Source organism: Doryrhamphus excisus, linkage group LG17 (genome assembly GCF_037039965.1).
Source record: "Doryrhamphus excisus strain RoL-2023G ecotype Guam linkage group LG17, RoL_Dexc_Guam_v1.1, whole genome shotgun sequence".
Classification (NCBI taxonomy): Eukaryota; Metazoa; Chordata; class Actinopteri; order Syngnathiformes; family Syngnathidae; genus Doryrhamphus; species Doryrhamphus excisus.
Window position 1 is genome coordinate 18,775,225 of NC_136373.1, and position 18,857 is coordinate 18,794,081.

Sequence of the window (18,857 nt, forward strand, 5' to 3'; positions counted from 1 at the left end):
GTTGCAGATGTCAAGCATGGTACATGTGGGGAAGACTTTAGGGGGGGCTTTAGTATTAGAATGATTTGACAATGATTCTTAGTGGTGATCCACAATCACTAATTCGCTGGGCTGATACTTAAGCCGACAGCCAGTAAAGTGTTCTCCAAACTAGTGATGGGGAACTCCATTCATTGACTCCATGAGCCACTCAAAAGATTTGACTCAATTCTCCTCTTCTCTTGAGTACTTGACTCGATTCATTCGAGTCAGGGGTTACTGCTTGCACACGCAACAACATTTTTAGCATAGTTAACACGTGTAAAACCACATCTCTTGCTAAACATGGAACAGTGGTGAACCTTCCCAGGAGTGGCCGGCCAACCAAAATGACTCCCAAGAGCGCCGCCACTAGCCACTTGAGGCAAGATCTCCTCCTCGACCCGGAGATGGCACTCAACCCCTTGCTGATGGTGCCGATTCCCATCCTGGATGCTTCACACTTGGCTGCAAACCGATCCAGTGAGAGTTGAAGATCCCCGCTCGATGAAGCCAGCAGGACCACATCATCTGCAAAAGGCAGAGACCCAATCTTGCAGCCACCACACCAGAATCCCTCAATGGAAATTCTGCCTATAAAAGTAATGAACAAAGGGCAGCCCTGGCGGATTCAAACAACGACTTAGCCAGCAATGCAAACCAGACACCGGTCAAGAGGGAACCAGCAGCAGGTCTGGTACCCCATATTCCTGGAGTACTCCCCACAGAATTCCCAGAGGAACACATGTAGACTGGTTGGGACTGACTCCTCCTTCTCCTTCTCCAGCTTGGCGGCATCCCTAACCACTGGTGTCCGCAGCCACATCAGGCACTGACCACCCTACGGCCACATCTCCGATCAGCCGCCGCAACGGACACGGAAGTCCCACTACAAAACATTGTTGGAGTAAGCATAAGCACAAACAGTCAGGACTCTAACCCCCCACCCGAAGGCCAGAGCAAATCACGTTTAACCCCTCTGGAGGTGAGTCTGACTATATCCAGCCGGAACTTCTCAACATCACACGCCAGCTCCGGGTCCTTCCCTGCCAGAGCGGTGACATTCCACGTCCCAAGAGCTGGCTTCTGTAGCCGTGGATGGGACCGCCAAGGTCTCTCTGCAGTCTTGGCATTTCAAAAGCCAGACGGCCTTTCTCATTCATGTCATTCAGGCGTCAGCGGCTCAGGAGGTAGAGCATGTCAGTTTTGATCCACACTCACTGTTTTTGTGTCCTTGGGCAAGACACTTCCCCCACACTGGTGTATGAATCAGCTGTCATGAAAGACCACATGCCAACACTTGATGTTGTACCAGCGCAATGATTGTTGTCGCTTTCCTCCATGGGCTGCACACATGCAGGTACTGGTGTGTCACTGGGGGCGTGTCCTCGGCTGGGGGGCGTGTCCTCAGCTGGGCTGCCCAGGTGACATTGTCTCTGCCTCACAGTTTTCACTTCATCTCTGGACTTCTGGGATGTTTTTCAGCAAAATCAAGATGCGTGAGACATTAAAGGGCCAAGCCTCGATGATCATTTTTGCCTTCATGTTACCATGTAAGTACAACTAGACTAATTAATTACAATTACATTACAATTAGCTTGATTTCTATGCGGTTTACATGTCAGACATTACTTTTCCAATGTGTTTCTGTACTTTTATTGCTTTCAAATACATTTTATTTGCTTAATATACCACGAGTACTGCATGTGTACCGTGGTTACATTTTCATGTCGCACAGGACATGTGCATAGTCCGGCTAGCTTCACATCCTTCACATTTGCTCCAGAGATGCTTAAAGGCTGGCTTTGGAACGTTTCAAATGTATCATACTTTAAAATACTGTGTTTATGAAATGATCTCTTTATTCTGGATTTATTGTCATTTGACAACTTTTAGCCAAGATGAAATTTCAACTTTATTCCTAGTTTTGTTTCTCCTCACCACTTGAAAAAAAGAAATGTTTCTATTTTCTAATGATTGTAGCATCCCTTCATATTCTGACTTTATTCCTCCAATCAAAACTTTAAAGAGTCCTGATGGAAGCGTATGAAGAAGCGGAAGCTTTGCAACATCCCGTATGACCTTGCTGTGACCCAACAGGTGCCGGCTGTGCGCTGCTAGTTTCCGCATTGGGTCCCACCCGGGTGGATGCCCTGGCCGACACCAATGTGACCTTGGCGGTGTCCTTCAGTGGCACCCCTGACCCCGCTGTGACCTGGTTCAAAGGTCATCTCCCGGTGGTCACTTGGACGGTGGGCTCGGGTGTTGTCCCAGACGTAGCCCAAAGCCAGAGGGAGGTTCTGAGGCTGGAACCAAACGGATCCCTGACTTTGATCAAGGTGCCTGTAGAGTACAGCAGCATATACACGCTGGAGATGACAAAATCTGGATTGGGCACGGCCTGCTTGAATTTCACGCTGAGGGTTTATGGTGAGTAGCTGATCTCACACGGTTCTGCTGAAGCTGAATGATTCCATGATTTCCATCAGAAAGCTTCCAGAATGTGACAGTGGCGCTGCTGCCTGAGCGTGTCCAGGAAGGCACGGAGGAGTTGATGCTGCGGTATGGCATGCAGCAAGGCGTGGTGGAGCGGCAGCTCTGGTTCTTCAACGGACGCCCCCTACCAGACAACCTCCGTTACTCCGTGGAGCCGGGCAGCCTCTCCATCCATAGGCCTGACCGGACAGATGCGGGACGGTACTCCGTGTCTCTGAGTAACCCTTTCAGCAGCGAGACGGCTCACGTCAATGTCAGCGTGTTGTGTAAGCCCTCCATTGGTTTCTTTTGAAGTCACCCGTGGCTCATCCTTTCTCTTTGTGGACAGACGGTCCAGATGAGCCCAGAATCCGAGTCAGGCCAGCTCAGGACTTTTACACATCAGGAGATTCGCTCACCCTGTCCTGCCAGGCAGACGGGTCCCCACGGCCGACCGTGGCGTGGACGTTTGCCGGTCAGACGTTGTCCCTCGGACAGACGGGCGTACTCGGTCTGAGCCACGTCCAGACGGCCCAAAGAGGACGTTACACGTGCACGCTCCTCAACCATGTGACTGGAGCACAGCGACACAAAAGCATCAGCGTGCACGTTTATGGTATGTTGCATCTCATTTCATGAAAAGTACCTCATGTACCCAACATCCCTTACTTGTCATACTTGTCGCTTCTATAGAGTCAGGAATCAGCATCACGATGCCCTAACGAGTGTAATATGATATTATATATGGTTACATGTTATATGGTCTTTTTTACATATATTTACTTACATATATATACTTACTTATGGTCTGTGTCACATGCAGTAGTTTAGAATTCATTATAAATGATCAAATGGCCGCACAGTGGTCAAGGGGTTAGCATGACGGCCACACAGTCAGTGGATGGGAAGACCTGGGTTGGAATCTCTGTGTGGCGTTTGCATGTTCTCCCTGTGCATGCGTGGCTGTTCGGGTACTCCCCCCCTCCCCCCCCCCCCAATTCCAAAAACATGTTAGCTTCATTGGCCAATCCAAATTGTCCATAGGTATGAATGTGGGTGGGAATGGTTGTTTGTCTATATGTGCCCTGGGATTAGCTGGCCACCAGTCCAGCTGGGATAGGCTCTAGCATACCCCACCCTAGTGAGGATAAGCGGCGTAGAAAACGGATAGATGGAAGTTGATCAATTGATGACTTTTTTTTTTCTTATGACTGCATTGTCTTATTGTAAGATACCCTATGGGATACATTGTGCTCATCAACATTTGCAACTGTTCATACATGTTCCTGGGACAGAGAGGCCTCCGGGATATGCCACGTGTTACGTGCAGTCCGAGGATAACGTCCACTTGCAGTATGGGTGCCGGTGGTCCGGGGGGACACCCCTCGCCCGGCTGTCCTTCCCGGACCTGATGAACGCCAGCAGCGGGCTGGAAGAGTTCACCCTGACTGTGAAGGCATCACGCCACCTGGATGGGAAAAGTGTCACCTGTGAGGGCGTTCATCCAGTGGGAGGCAGCAAGTGTAACGTCAGTGCGAGTACGTCCACCAGCACCCGACCCCCACCCCGTCCTGTACTGACTAAGTTCTAATACAACTGCTTCTAAACAGGAAGTCATGCCCACCCAAGATTGTTGCACATGGTATGGTATACTCCCATGGTGTTTCCCTCCAGACGCTCCCGTGGACTTCCTCCCGGCCGTGAGAACCCATGTGGATTCTGAGGGCAAAATAGTGGTCAGCGTCTCCTGTGTCAGCGAGGCCTCGCCCCCCGCTCTGGTGTCCTGGTACAGAGGGGGCGAGGCCGTTGTTAGCGACGGAACAGAGCATGACATCAGCGAGGACACCACGCGCTTAAACATCCGTCATCACAACGTCAGCATGCTCCTCCTCCACAACCTCACCTGCTCCTGCACCAACCCTCTAGGACGCAGCATCGGACACCTTCACCTGCAAGGTAGCCGACCTCCGACCCCTTTTATTCATTTACTTACTAGCCTCACCCTTTTCTATCATCATGCTACGTCCTCACCACTTATGATGGAATAAAGTCATTATAAGCTGAAATAAAGTCATGATAGGATGGAATAAAGCCATGATAGGATGGAATAAAGCCATGATAGGATGGAATAAAGCCATGATAGGATGGAATAAAGCCATGATAGGATGGAATAAAGCCATGATAGGATGGAATAAAGCCATGATAGGATGGAATAAAGCCATGATAGGATGGAATAAAGCCATGATAGGATGGAATAAAGCCATGGATGTTGCATGATGCTGCATGTTGGTCTGCAGCAAAGATCTTCACTCTTCTCCCAACCTGTCTCTCCAGAGCCGTCCATCTCCGCTTTCAGTTTGTTCCCGCACCGGGATGGAACCGTGGTCACCTTGACCTGGGAAGTCCCGCCCACCTCCATCGTGACAGGTGAATGAGGGGAAGGTGTGTCGTGAGCGCTGGGTGGTGTGATGTGTCAGCAGATGGGAAGATGAGGGTGTGTAAACATCACGTGACCCTTTGGAGGAACAACAAAGTCGGGTTCCCACGCAGGTTTTGACATCCAGATGAGCGGGCCGGACCTCCCGAGCGAGGATGGTCGCCGCAGCCCGAACACGTACCGCACCATCTTGCCCAAACCCGGCTCGGCAAGAAGCGCTGACATCCTGGACCTGGATCCCAAAGCCTTGTACCGCTTCCGAGTCGTCCCCAGAGCCTTAATGGCGGAGGGTCAGCCGACAGCATCCCACAGGATTGGCCCGGGTAACGGCAAAGCCATCTTCTTCTGGCACTCTCTTGCTTCCGTGCATGCTGATGGCTACTTTTGGGCAGGTGAAGGTCTCAGTGGTCCGGCCATCGCTGGCATCGCAGCTGGAATTCCCTGCAGCATCGTCGTCCTGCTTCTCCTGTGCGGACTCGTCTACATGTTGCTCTACTCCGGCAGGATGAAAAGTCAGAGGACACGCAGGCGACGGACATATTTCTTGATTTATTGATTGATTGATTCTATTGATTTGTGTGCTTTGTAGGTCATCAGGCAAGATATCCCGTGTCCAGAGCCGCCAACAAGGTCAGGAATCTTCTCTTCCTGATGTGAGCTCTTCTTTCAGTGTCTTTCTTCTCTTACCGTCACTGACAGGTCCAGACCACCCACACGCAAACGCCTCAGAACCTGCTGCCGGGGGGCCCCAAGTCCCCCCCGGATTACAACAGACTACACCAGGTTGGCCTCCTAAAACTCTTCTCATGTCTCCCTCCTGCTCTTCCCATCTGCTCTTCTCTTGTTTTCCTCCTGCTCTTCCCATCTGCTCTTCTCTTGTTTTCCTCCTGCTCTTCTCATCTGCTCTTCTCTTGTTTTCCTCCTGCTCTTCTCACCCGCTCTTCTCTTGTTTTCCTCCTGCTCTTCTCACCCGCTCTTCTCTTGTTTTCCTCCTGCTCTTCTCACCCGCTCTTCTCTTGTTTTCCTCCTGCTCTTCTCATCTGCTCTTCTCTTGTTTTCCTCCTGCTCTTCTCACCCGCTCTTCTCTTGTTTTCCTCCTGCTCTTCTCATCTGCTCTTCTCTTGTTTTCCTCCTGCTCTTCCCATCTGCTCTTCTCTTGTTTTCCTCCTGCTCTTCTGATGTCTTCTTCTTATGGCTTTTCAGACGCCGTCCAGTCTTTCAGTGGCTCCACCCTCTTTTGTGCCCCCACCCCCAGTCAGAGTTGCAACAACCGTATAAAGCAATGAAATATTCTCCAGTATAATTTCCATTCTGCTGCATGAGGAGCCATACTGACATTCAGCCTCTTTTTTCTCGTTGTCTCACATTACTTTGTTAATACTTTGGCTTTGTTGTTGTGAAGTCTTGTTAAATCGGAGACATTTAAAGACTGGTATTTTTTAATTATGTTTTTTACATTTAGAGGTTCACTCTATTTTGCACCAAAACTACACACAAGACGTTTAAAGAAACCCAAAAGTGTGTATTATTACTACAGTAGTAGTGGTAGTTTTTGTGTATTATATATATATGGTAGTAGTTTTTGTGTATATATATATATATATATATATCCCCCAAAAAACAACAAATTTATTGCAACCCCCCAAAGTTATTTATTCATCACAAACATTTTTGCAGTAATGTCATTATTATAAAATGATTGAAATGAGGTAGTTTAGGTTTTTTTTGTACATGATTTTGTCCCAAAACTGCAGGACATATTTTATTGGATAAAGTAACAGCAAAGTCCAATTATTTGGATGATTTGATTTCTGAGTATTATTACTAACAATATTATTCAGGATATGTGAAAATACATGCAGTCTTCCTGACTAAATACAATATTTGTGTCCAGAAGCACAGAGAGTAGAAGATGTAGTAGGAGTAGTATCCATTTATTCCGGAAGGGTGTGGCATCCTTGTCACCGTGGGCCAGCCACTCGTCTGCACTCGTGCATCCTGTAGGCACACATGTAGAATATTCCTGCAAAACAACAACACGTCTTTACACGACTTCTTCTTGCAAGACCATTGATTAGGCACGCCAGCGTCGCCACCTGCGAAGAAGGTCATGAGCAGCGCCACCCAGCCCAGTATGTAGGACCAGGAGAAGCGCCAGTCTCCAAAGCGCTTGCCCAGGAAGTTGACGGTGACGCCGGTGTAGATGGCCATGGCCAGCAGGACAAACAGAGCTAGCGGGACACCAGAAGGTCACATGGATGGATGTCATGTGTCCTGCTCTCCTGCTCATGCTTTGCTGTGTGTTTTCCACCCACTTGAAACAAAGAACATGATCCCGGCGGCGAAGGAGCGGTTGAATCTCTCGAAGGCCGAGAAGTGTGCAAAGGACAGGATGCCTGCGATGATGCCGGCGAAGCAGGACATGGCCGACAGGATCATGAAGGCCCGCGTGGCGTTCCAGTAGGCTAGAAGAGCCGAAGGCACACGGAGGAAGGCTCATGGATCATACATTTAGGATATACAGCATGCATGTCTTTGCAGTTCAAACATGGCGCCCTCACTCGCTTTTTCAAAAAGTCCTACAGGATCACTTTTGTGTGGAACGCATGCAGGCTGTTGTTGGTCCAAACACAAGATGGCCAATGAATGAATTTCATTTAAAGAAAGGCCTAATTGAAGTATAGAATTAGTCAAGTTATGCATTATGCTGTATATTGCACATGTCATGTCATGCGGGGGGACTGGGTGTAGAGAGAGAGAGAGAGAGAGAGAGAGAGAGAGAGACAGAAACATAAATACGAGTGGTCCAAGAGTCTTCATCCTTGTATTTAGCAAACATCAAGTGCTTCTTGGATTGGCATGGTTTACGTGCCTTACTCAATCCCTTCCATAGTTTGATTCCACGTACTGAAATCCCGTGGCTTTTGGACCTTCTTCTCGCACACAAGCGCTTCAAGTTTAGTTCTTCCCTCTTTTTGCCATTTTAGTGCCAAAGGAGTCATTGTGCCTCCCCGCCAATGGAAAATGGAAAGGTGTCCCGTCTTTCATCAAGCAGGAAGTGGCCAACAAACACGGCTTTGCTTCTGGTTGTCGTAATGTCGTAGCGAAGATGACCACGGGGGCTTTATGAGCCCGACCAGCCTAGAGTGCATGTGATGTCCGCACGTGAGCCCGGCTTACCGATGCTGTCCGTCTGCATGTAGCACTTGCCCGACATGCAGTACCTCCACAGACCCTGGTGGGCGAAGCTACCCGACAGGCGGTACTGGATCCAGTAGTCTGTTGCCGTGGAGACCACCAGCAAGATGTTCCCCACAATTGCGCAAAACAGCCCCCCTCCCATGAAGCTGTACATCATGAGCTAGCCTCGGACACTTCTGGAGCAAAGACAAGTAAAGGTCAGTCACGTTCACCGAAAGGCCAGGCCGAGGTACCGGTGCGGGGGGCATGGCGTGGTGTCCTGAAAGCACCGGGTGCCTTACCTTCAATCCTCAGGTTGTCTTCGGGGCGAGTGCGTGGGGAAGTGTTGAAGCCGGCACGGAGCGTCAAAGAGGAACCCCAAGGCCAAATTCCAAAAAGTTATCCCCTCCACTTTTTTTGTCGACGGAGGCAAAATCCTTTGCCACATGCAGCAGAGAACACCTGACGGGGCCGACGTCCGGGGGGTGTGGATGGTGGTGGTGGGGGGGCGCTGGGGGGACTGGGCCTTCTGGAAGCGTGGATGTGCAAAGGCTTGCAGTACTGCTCTGCTCAATGGAAGCTGCTGAGGTGCGACGTTTTCTTTCAGAGCACGGAGCACCGGGGGTGTCGGCGCTGGGGCCACGCCAAAGAAAAGAATCCAAAATCCGAATGAATGTTTTACGCTGAAATGCATGAGATTATGGTAACAATACTATGTAGAGAATTGAAGATGGCAATGTTGATATTGAACGACACGGTAAACACGGGGGCAGACCTGGGGCCCCACCCAAGAGAATAATCACACATAGAAAGACGATAGCTGCTGGCAGATGAGATGTTAGATACTACATTTGGATAAACACATGTATTCTCCCCTCAGGGAATTCATTCATGTAGTAGTACTTCGACAAACATGACACATGGACGACATGAATAGAATACAAACATACTTTAAAGTACAGAAGAATTAGCACAGACAGTGGATGGATGAGCATCATATCATCCATCATATCGTTTTCATTCTATTCAACCATTCCATTAGCAAGAATCATCAGAAAACATTTCAATGGATTCTAATAAGAAAACGCTGCAGTCGTCCCTCGTCGATGGTGGTTCATAGATGGAATATTTCATAGTTGACCTGTTTAGGGCTTTGGAAATACGGCTTTGTTAATTACAGTTTTGGCCATGATCAGTCCGTCTCGGGAAAGTGGCGGGAAAGGTATCGTAATCTAATGTCATGTCCCGTAACATCCCTGATGCCGAGGGACCACAATACTACGTAGAAGTGGTCTTTGTATATTTTATGACAGCCAATATTTATGAATTCATAATTTTGGAACATAGCAAGGGTATGCTCCTGATGGAAAAGGTAAGAACAGTTGAAAAACGACAATGTAACAACATTTGACACTTGGATCTTCAGGAGGTTCCCAGTAGAGCTAGGCAGTCCAAAAGAACTGCTGTCAAGATCCCGTGTGTCGTCACACGCCACTTTTCATTGATGAATCGCACTTTTGATCAGTCGAAGAACAACCTATTTCACTTCGATGTTTCTTTTTTGCTTCTCTTTTTCACGGCTAAGAGCATTGGATACAGTACACCGTAGATGACGGAGTCGTGTAGTACCAAGAGCATTGGATACAGTACACCGTAGATGACGGAGTCGTGTAGTACCAAGAGCATTGGATACAGTACACGGTAGATGACGGAGTCGTGTAGTACCAAGAGCATTGGATACAGTACACCGTAGATGATGGAGTCGTGTAGTACCAAGAGCATTGGATACAGTACACCGTAGATGATGGAGTCGTGTAGTACCAAGAGCATTGGATACAGTACACGGTAGATGATGGAGTCGTGTAATACCAAGAGCATTGGATACAGTACACCGTAGATGATGGAGTCGTGTAGTACCAAGAGCATTGGATACAGTACACCGTAGATGACGGAGTCGTGTAGTACCAAGAGCATTGGATACAGTACACGGTAGATGATGGAGTCGTGTAATACCAAGAGCATTGGATACAGTACACCGTAGATGACGGAGTCGTGTAGTACCAAGAGCATTGGATACAGTACACCGTAGATGACGGAGTCGTGTAGTACCAAGAGCATTGGATACAGTACACCGTAGATGACGGAGTCGTGTAGTACCAAGAGCATTGGATACAGTACACGGTAGATGACGGAGTCGTGTAGTACCAAGAGCATTGGATACAGTACACCGTAGATGATGGAGTCGTGTAATACCAAGAGCATTGGATACAGTACACCGTAGATGATGGAGTCGTGTAGTACCAAGAGCATTGGATACAGTACACGGTAGATGATGGAGTCGTGTAGTACCAAGAGCATTGGATACAGTACACCGTAGATGATGGAGTCGTGTAGTACCAAGAGCATTGGATACAGTACACGGTAGAGGATGGAGTCGTGTAGTACCAAGAGCATTGGATACAGTACACCGTAGATGATGGAGTCGTGTAGTACCAAGAGCATTGGATACAGTACACCGTAGATGACGGAGTCGTGTAGTACCAAGAGCATTGGATACAGTACACCGTAGATGATGGAGTCGTGTAGTACCAAGAGCATTGGATACAGTACACCGTAGATGATGGAGTCGTGTAGTACCAAGAGCATTGGATGCAGTACACCGTAGATGATGGAGTCGTGTAGTACCAAGAGCATTGGATACAGTACACGGTAGATGATGGAGTCGTGTAGTACCAAGAGCATTGGATACAGTACACCATAGATGATGGAGTCGTGTAGTACCAAGAGCATTGGATACAGTACACCGTAGATGATGGAGTCGTGTAGTACCAAGAGCATTGGATACAGTACACCGTAGATGATGGAGTCGTGTAGTACCAAGAGCATTGGATACAGTACACCGTAGATGATGGAGTCGTGTAATACCAAGAGCATTGGATACAGTACACCGTAGATGATGGAGTCGTGTAGTACCAAGAGCATTGGATACAGTACACCGTAGATGATGGAGTCGTGTAGTACCAAGAGCATTGGATACAGTACACCGTAGATGACGGAGTCGTGTAGTACCAAGAGCATTGGATACAGTACACCGTAGATGATGGAGTCGTGTAGTACCAAGAGCATTGGATACAGTACACCGTAGATGACGGAGTCGTGTAGTACCAAGAGCATTGGATACAGTACACGGTAGATGATGGAGTCGTGTAATACCAAGAGCATTGGATACAGTACACCGTAGATGACGGAGTCGTGTAGTACCAAGAGCATTGGATACAGTACACCGTAGATGACGGAGTCGTGTAGTACCAAGAGCATTGGATACAGTACACCGTAGATGACGGAGTCGTGTAGTACCAAGAGCATTGGATACAGTACACGGTAGATGACGGAGTCGTGTAGTACCAAGAGCATTGGATACAGTACACCGTAGATGATGGAGTCGTGTAATACCAAGAGCATTGGATACAGTACACCGTAGATGATGGAGTCGTGTAGTACCAAGAGCATTGGATACAGTACACGGTAGATGATGGAGTCGTGTAGTACCAAGAGCATTGGATACAGTACACCGTAGATGATGGAGTCGTGTAGTACCAAGAGCATTGGATACAGTACACGGTAGAGGATGGAGTCGTGTAGTACCAAGAGCATTGGATACAGTACACCGTAGATGATGGAGTCGTGTAGTACCAAGAGCATTGGATACAGTACACCGTAGATGACGGAGTCGTGTAGTACCAAGAGCATTGGATACAGTACACCGTAGATGATGGAGTCGTGTAGTACCAAGAGCATTGGATACAGTACACCGTAGATGATGGAGTCGTGTAGTACCAAGAGCATTGGATGCAGTACACCGTAGATGATGGAGTCGTGTAGTACCAAGAGCATTGGATACAGTACACGGTAGATGATGGAGTCGTGTAGTACCAAGAGCATTGGATACAGTACACCATAGATGATGGAGTCGTGTAGTACCAAGAGCATTGGATACAGTACACCGTAGATGATGGAGTCGTGTAGTACCAAGAGCATTGGATACAGTACACCGTAGATGATGGAGTCGTGTAGTACCAAGAGCATTGGATACAGTACACGGTAGATGATGGAGTCGTGTAGTACCAAGAGCATTGGATGCAGTACACGGTAGATGATGGAGTCGTGTAGTACCAAGAGCATTGGATACAGTACACCGTAGATGATGGAGTCGTGTAGTACCAAGAGCATTGGATACAGTACACCGTAGATGATGGAGTCGTGTAGTACCAAGAGCATTGGATACAGTACACCGTAGATGATGGAGTCGTGTAGTACCAAGAGCATTGGATGCAGTACACGGTAGATGATGGAGTCGTGTAGTACCAAGAGCATTGGATACAGTACACCGTAGATGATGGAGTCGTGTAAAGACCTTCTGCCATGACATGAATGAACGCCAGAGGGCACTCCAGAGGGCACTCCAGAGGGCACTGAGTGGTTTTGTTCTTTGCTAGGGAACAGCAACCATGGCACCCACCTCAGCAAAAAGGCTCGTGTCATGTCAGAGATGAGGAATGAAGGAAAGTTTGAACAATAATAATAATAATGATGTTTGAAATAAAGCTACACTCAGCTCTCCGTGAACATTTACGGACCCATGGCATCTGATTCGATAAGTGCAGCAGGTGTACCTAATGTTGTGTCCGGGCCTGAGACAGGAAACGTCCTCCATCATGAGGTTGAGTCACCGGCCGTCACGTGTTTGCTTCCTGCGGTCCCTTGCTGTCTGAGTGTCTTGTCTGCGTGACACGGAGGATGTCGGAAGGAATGCATGGCATGCTCCGTGTTTGCTGAGACCACGCAGGACTCGCTCATGTGGACTCTTCTGGTCTTTGGTGAGTCCTCCTTCTACTGCGACCCTTCTTCCAATGAATCTGATGTCATGTTCCTCGTCCAGTGGTACATCTAAGCAGAACGAAAGAAGAGGAAGTAATACTTTGAAGTAATACTTCAGCAAACTAGATGAAGGTAGTACGGCTGGTAACAACAAAAGGTCTTTTTGCTAGTTATTATAAAGTTATTGAAGTCTTGCGTAGATTTCAACTTTTTGGAGTGTTGTAGAAAAACAGGCAGTTCCCCTTCCCTTTTCTAAAAATAGCTGCGTTTCCGAGGAATTGTGAGCAAGCTACTAAATAATCAATCACGTTCATTGAGTATTGACTATCTTTGCTATTTGACTTCATCAGCATCGAACCCGAAACACAACCAACATTCTTCATTTCTTCATTTGATTACTTTTCATTTGATCTGATATCTTTATTCACGGCTGGCGACATGAGCGATGCTGTGTCTAATCAATCAGCAGTAAAACATGATCAATGATCTGATATCTTTATTCACGGCTGGCGACATGAGCGATGCTGTGTCTAATCAATCAGCAGTAAAACATGATCAATGATCTGATATCTTTATTCACGACTGGCGACATAAGCGATGCTGTGTCTAATCAATCATGAGTAAAACATGATCAATGATCTGATATCTTTATTCACGACTGGCGACATAAGCGATGCTGTGTCTAATCAATCAGCAGTAAAACATGATCAATGATCGGATATCTTTATTCACGACTGGCGACATGAGCGATGCTGTGTCTAATCAATCAGCAGTAAAACATGATCAATGATCGGATATCTTTATTCACGGCTGGCGACATAAGCGATGCTGTGTCTAATCAATCATGAGTAAAACATGATCAATGATCTGATATCTTTATTCACGACTGGCGACATGAGCGATGCTGTGTCTAATCAATCATGAGTAAAACATGATCAATGATCTGATATCTTTATTCACGACTGGCGACATGAGCGATGCTGTGTCTAATGATTTGATTTGATTGGATGTCATTCCAGACGGGAACATTTCTGAGGTTGTAAAATGGCAGAGAAGCAATAGATTAATAAATAATATATCTATATAGAATAACGGGGTAGACAAATGTATCAAAGGGCAGAAAGTGAATCGAACACAGAGCTAATGTACTTGGGAAGAATCCACTGACGCTGTAGACCATCCAAAGAAGGCATAGAAATGCCGTATTTATGGAATAGGCAAAATACAATTGATGAGAATTAGAAAGGTATGGAATCAGAGGATTACCTCGCTAACAGGAAGCAATATGTGAAGCTCGGAGAGTAAATATTACATGTGGAGTACCCCAGGGCTCAATACTGGGACCAGTGAGATCAGCGTATGGTTGAGTCCAGCCTGTAGCACCTAGAGAATTGCTGCAGTAGGGATGGGAGCCGGCCCAAGGTGTAAGTGAACTCAGCACCTGCTTAGGGCCTTGGGACCAGCAGGGGGCCCCAAAGAGCAATTAACTTCAAAATGAAAGAAGGAATTTTTTTTGTGTGTGTATGAGGGCCCCAAAATCCAATTTTGCTTCGGGCCCCATGAAGGCTCGGGCGGGCCCTGTGTGGGATGTTGCCACAATTCCTCAGAGAAGCCTTTTGAACATTCCTCCAAGTGTATGTACCATTTCCTGCTAGCATGCTAGTACATCCTGGCACACCATCATTATCTCTCCACCCAAACAGCGGCCATGTTGGACGGGGTGCGGTCCCGTCCCCCTGAGCCCACTATCCCAGACCGTGTCCTCGCTGTGGCGGGTTCATGCGTGCTGGTCCCCTGCTCCTTCACCCCCGGGGCCTCCTCCCGCCCGCCGTCCAGGAAGGAGCGTGTGGACGTCCGCATGCGTTACCGAGCCAGCGGAGACTTCGTGTTCCGCCAAAGCCGCACGGCGTTCAACAGCGAGGACGCACAACAAATCAGCGGGGACTTCCGGGGCCGGACGTCTCTGTCAGGTCAGGTTTTGGAGGGAGACTGCTCCCTAAAGGTGGACAGGCTTAGCGTGGACGACATGAGGGTCTACGAGGTGTCTCTGAAGACAAGTGGGGACTCATCTTGGGGGAGGGCCAGGTCCTTCACCCTGGTTGTAGCAGGTGAGTACCACGTTTCTTGTTCTACTTGTCTTCTGCAGTCCCCCCCCCCCCCCCCTGTGGCGCTGGTCACATGATGAGGCCTTCAAGTACGCTTGGTAACTCTCGTTCATTTGTATTCACATGTCCGCTTTGACGACCGAGCATACAGAACATTGTGACAAATGAAAGGATCTTGAAATAATCCTGGTACTATTTGGACTTCATTCCCATCATTTCATATCTTTTACGCCAACCTTCAATCTTACCACTTTTTATGTTGACTTGATGCTACAACAAAGATGTTCTTTTTCTTCACAATATCACCATGTTTCCCTTTTTTTTCTTTCTGGAAGTTTTTTTTTAAACTGGCGCCGACATCATGCTTTTGTTTTCACTTTTTGGACTTTTGGGGCAATGATGACTGAGCCCCAGGCATTCTGCCTAGCAACAGGTGACCAATCATGTAGTCTGTCTGCTGTCTTGTGGGAAGAAAGTCCTGTAGGGGCGTGTATGACTGCTATGAACAAGTCAAGGAGTCCCAGATGGAAAAGCAGCCCATGAAATGGAGCTCACGGGTCCTCTCCCCATTGCTAGTCACCCCGGAGGCTCCCGTTATAAGCGGCGTGTCGTCGGCCGAGGAGGGACAGGAGGTAACCTTGAACTGCAGCGTCAGCTACCGCTGCCCCGCCACGCCTCCAACCCTGCACTGGCGGTGGGAGCGGGGCGTGCATCCACTCGGGGCTCAGGAGGTCCGGACTCTCCAGCCAGACGCCCCCTTGCCGGTGTTGCAGGCTTCGCTGACCTTCAGGGTGTCGCACCGGGTCAAGGCTGGCCTGCGATGTGAGCTTAGCTATGCGGGAAGCAAAACGGTGGTCGCCGTCAAGGATCTGCGTGTTACATGTAAGCAACGCATTGTTACATGAGGGGCAAGTGAAGAACTGCCCCAGGAGATTCACTTTGGTTTTTATAGTCTAAGTCTTTTGTCTTCCTATTACTGCCGACTCTCCCTGTCCTTTTGGGGCAGGAATAATTGTGCCCCACGCGACGTGAAATGTCATCATATTTCCACTTCCTGCTTCACAGTTCCACCCAGAGATGTGACGGTGCAGGTGCGCACCCTGAGCGTGCAGGAGGGGGGCAGTGCCCTGCTGGCCTGCTCCTGTAAAGCCGACCCGCCGGCATCGGCCTATCGCTGGTCCTACACCCAACACGGCCGCACGGTGCACCCGGGCCAGAGCACCCACACCATCCGCTTGTACAACGTGACGCGGGACACGGCCGTCCGCTGTTCGGTGGAGAACCCGCTCGGCCGCGCCGAGTCTCGGCCCACTCTCCTCAACGTTCAATGTAATCATCGATCATTGCTTGGATGAAATCCTCAGCTGCCGTCAGGCCCATTTAGCAATACGTTAGCATGCTCGCAGTAAGCGAGGTCGGCCACTGAGCAACTCTTTCTGGTTGGATGATAACTTTTTGTCTTAATATTTGGACTTTATTCAGACTTTAGTCTTTGCTTTTTGCCCAGCCAGTTTCTTGTTAAGTGATATTTTGAGACCAGGACAGTCCAGGACAGAGTTATGGTGGTGGTCATCCAGCATAACTGGCCTGACCCAAAGGAGAACTAAATCAAGGTTCATTTCGGGGCTCTCTCCTCCAGATAAGCCCGTCATCCAGAGGACGTCTTCTGTGTGCATCGTGGAGCGGCGGGAGTTGTCGTGCCGCTGCTCGGCGGACTCCAACCCGCAACCCGTCCTCACTTGGAACATCAATGGCACAGCCCTGCCCCCGGACTACAATGCATCCCTCACCGCCGACATGCTCACGTCGACTCTGAGGGGCCGCGTGGACGGGCCCCAGACGGTCACCTGCTTGGCGCTCAACGGCCTTGGGAACGATTCGCTGACGCTGTTGCAGCGCGGGCAAGGACCAGGTGCACAGGTGTAGAAAAACACTCGTTCTTGGAAAAGGGGAGCATAAACGCTGCTTTTTGTCGGTGCAGACACCCTCCTGCTGTTGTGCCTTGTGGTCCCCGCTGCGGCCATCTTGGCGAGCTTCGTCCTCTCTGCGCTGGTTTTCTTCTCCTGCAAGAAGAAGGCTGGAAAGTAAGATTTCTTTAAGCTTAGCACAGCTGCAATGTGGGCCTGACTCGCTCATCTCTTCCCAGACAAGGCCTGACTAGACGTCCCGTCCCAGGAGGATCAGGCCTCCATCAGGAGCGCATGCCCCTCTACATCAACTGCACGGAGGTCACCCACGTGTACACCAATGGCAGCTACCAGCTGGTCTACCAGAACTGCACGCCTCACTTTGTGCACACCACGCAGGTACCAGGATGCTGAAATGTACTTCGAACAGTCAAGAAAGGATTTAGGCTGCTGTTTGACCCCGGAACAGACCATTCCCGTTTCCGTGATTTTTATTGTGATTTCTTTGAAAACTGTAAGTATATTAGAATTAGAAAAGAATCTGAATGAAATGAAATGAAATGTATGAGAATAAATGTGGTGTACAGTTGGGTTGCACGTTGGTCGAGTGGTTAGCGCACAGGCCACATAACTAGGAGAACAGGGTTGGATTCTCTGCTGTTTGCAGTTTGCATGTTCTCCCTGTTTATGCACATTCCAAAAATATTTTACCCCGCCTCTCGACCCAAGACAGCTGGGATAGGCTCCAGCAGTGAGGTTAAGCGTGTAGAAAATGAATGAATGGTTAGCGTTAGAGGGATAAATGTTGGGATGTGGAATCCCTGCCTCTATTGACTACATGTGTTGATGCTTAGGTCCGTCCAATGGGCAGAAGAGGTGGCGAACGCAGGAGGGGGGGTCGGGGTGGACGTGTCCATGCAGCGGAGACCAACAGGGAGGTGCAGAGCGCTGCTACCGCTGATCCTGAGTCAGCCATCTACCTAGAGGTCCTCTAGTCTGAACTCTGAATGCGTGTTGGGCCTTCACCGTCATCTTCTTCACGTGATAGAAGGGATGAGGAGGTTTGGAGGTCACGTGGTCTTACATGCACACCAGCACAGATGACAGTTCTTCATGGCGCCTCTCCAGGCTCATGCACATGGCCTTTGTGGTGACCTTGGATGTTCCTCTGGAGGACGTACGCAATGAAAGCTTCATTACATTTTTCAGCAAAGCTTCCTGGCGAAAGGCAGTGCTTGGACACACGTTCTTATTCTTATATAATCATAATATATCATATACATATATGATATAATCATGTGCGCACTACTTCATTGAATTCAATCAGCACATTTAAATAAAGTCAAGAAAAAATGAAGATGATGAATTCATGTCCATACATTTTCAAATGAAAGCTATTTGTAAATATTAACGGTCACAAACCAGCCCATACTTATTTCCATTGGACGTGGATGACATTTTATGCTCTCGTTTGTGAGTCTGTCTGGCTTTCCATGTAACACTTTTTCTTCTTCATCTCGTCATCATTTTAAACGTTTGATTTATTTGAAAGTTGTCTTCAAGTCACAGTGTGGTCATTCTGCTCACTGACTAAATGTTAACGTGACCCAATACATATGCAATTCCTATTCATTCATTATTCGATCATTGAAGATCAAGTAAACGATGCGTCTTGAATATCCATCCACCCAACTGACTTCGCGGGGGGGGGGCGGGGTCCCAGGGCACATATAGACAAACAACCAATCCCACCCACGTTCATACCTTTAAAAGCCACGCATGCACGGGGAGAACATGCAAACCCCACACAGAGATGGCCGAGCGCGTCATTAGGGTCTCTGAGCGTCTTGAATAAAT

The 18,857-nt window shown here is 48.5% G+C and overlaps 3 protein-coding genes across 4 annotated transcripts; 2 read left to right on the forward strand and 1 right to left on the reverse strand.

Annotated features, from left to right (window-relative positions):
* Window positions 1–990: 990 nt before the first annotated feature.
* Window positions 991–7,667, forward strand: vsig10l (V-set and immunoglobulin domain containing 10 like). 2 transcript variants are annotated; one of them, XM_078797912.1, is made up of 13 exons: window positions 991–1,003; window positions 1,191–1,571; window positions 2,119–2,448; window positions 2,508–2,780; window positions 2,843–3,109; window positions 3,789–4,031; window positions 4,168–4,449; window positions 4,828–4,920; window positions 5,044–5,253; window positions 5,323–5,442; window positions 5,520–5,560; window positions 5,630–5,713; window positions 6,134–7,666. In XM_078797912.1, the coding sequence occupies exons 2-13, from the start codon at window positions 1,322–1,324 to the stop codon at window positions 6,206–6,208; spliced, it is 2,268 nt and encodes a 755-aa protein (XP_078654038.1). In that variant the 5' UTR covers window positions 991–1,003; window positions 1,191–1,321; the 3' UTR covers window positions 6,209–7,666. The 2 variants fall into 2 exon arrangements, with proteins under 2 accessions (XP_078654038.1, XP_078654039.1); XM_078797913.1 differs by lacking the exon at window positions 991–1,003 and having other exon boundaries at window positions 1,323–1,378; window positions 1,504–1,571; window positions 6,134–7,667.
* On the reverse strand, window positions 6,568–8,565 carry lim2.5 (lens intrinsic membrane protein 2.5). Its single transcript, XM_058084064.2, has 5 exons — window positions 8,413–8,565; window positions 8,111–8,307; window positions 7,246–7,395; window positions 7,027–7,161; window positions 6,568–6,953 (listed from the first exon to the last, which is right to left on the reverse strand). Exons 2-5 carry the CDS (start codon window positions 8,286–8,288, stop codon window positions 6,892–6,894), a joined length of 525 nt encoding a protein of 174 aa, XP_057940047.1. The 5' UTR covers window positions 8,289–8,307; window positions 8,413–8,565; the 3' UTR covers window positions 6,568–6,891.
* Window positions 8,566–12,776: 4,211 nt separating this feature from the next.
* On the forward strand, window positions 12,777–18,613 carry LOC131136804 (sialic acid-binding Ig-like lectin 14). The gene is made up of 8 exons (XM_058084060.2): window positions 12,777–12,987; window positions 14,692–15,096; window positions 15,670–15,975; window positions 16,159–16,422; window positions 16,733–17,005; window positions 17,075–17,177; window positions 17,240–17,399; window positions 17,855–18,613. The coding sequence occupies exons 1-8, from the start codon at window positions 12,924–12,926 to the stop codon at window positions 17,993–17,995; spliced, it is 1,716 nt and encodes a 571-aa protein (XP_057940043.2). The 5' UTR covers window positions 12,777–12,923; the 3' UTR covers window positions 17,996–18,613.
* The last annotated feature ends 244 nt before the right edge of the window (window positions 18,614–18,857 follow it).

Coding starts and splice junctions, on each gene's coding strand:
- vsig10l (XM_078797912.1), top strand. CDS start 1,322: ATGTTGTACCAGCGCAATGATTGTTGTCGCTTTCCTCCATGGGCTGCA. Junction 2,781..2,842: donor CGTCAATGTCAGCGTGTTGT/GTAAGCCCTCCA, acceptor CTTTGTGGACAG/ACGGTCCAGATGAGCCCAGA. Junction 5,443..5,519: donor CTACTCCGGCAGGATGAAAA/GTCAGAGGACAC, acceptor TGTGCTTTGTAG/GTCATCAGGCAAGATATCCC.
- lim2.5 (XM_058084064.2), bottom strand. CDS start 8,288: ATGATGTACAGCTTCATGGGAGGGGGGCTGTTTTGCGCAATTGTGGGG. Junction 7,396..8,110: donor CATGCAGACGGACAGCATCG/GTAAGCCGGGCT, acceptor CGGCTCTTCTAG/CCTACTGGAACGCCACGCGG. Junction 7,162..7,245: donor GATCATGTTCTTTGTTTCAA/GTGGGTGGAAAA, acceptor GTGTCCCGCTAG/CTCTGTTTGTCCTGCTGGCC.
- LOC131136804 (XM_058084060.2), top strand. CDS start 12,924: ATGGCATGCTCCGTGTTTGCTGAGACCACGCAGGACTCGCTCATGTGG. Junction 15,976..16,158: donor CAAGGATCTGCGTGTTACAT/GTAAGCAACGCA, acceptor CCTGCTTCACAG/TTCCACCCAGAGATGTGACG. Junction 17,006..17,074: donor GCAGCGCGGGCAAGGACCAG/GTGCACAGGTGT, acceptor TTGTCGGTGCAG/ACACCCTCCTGCTGTTGTGC.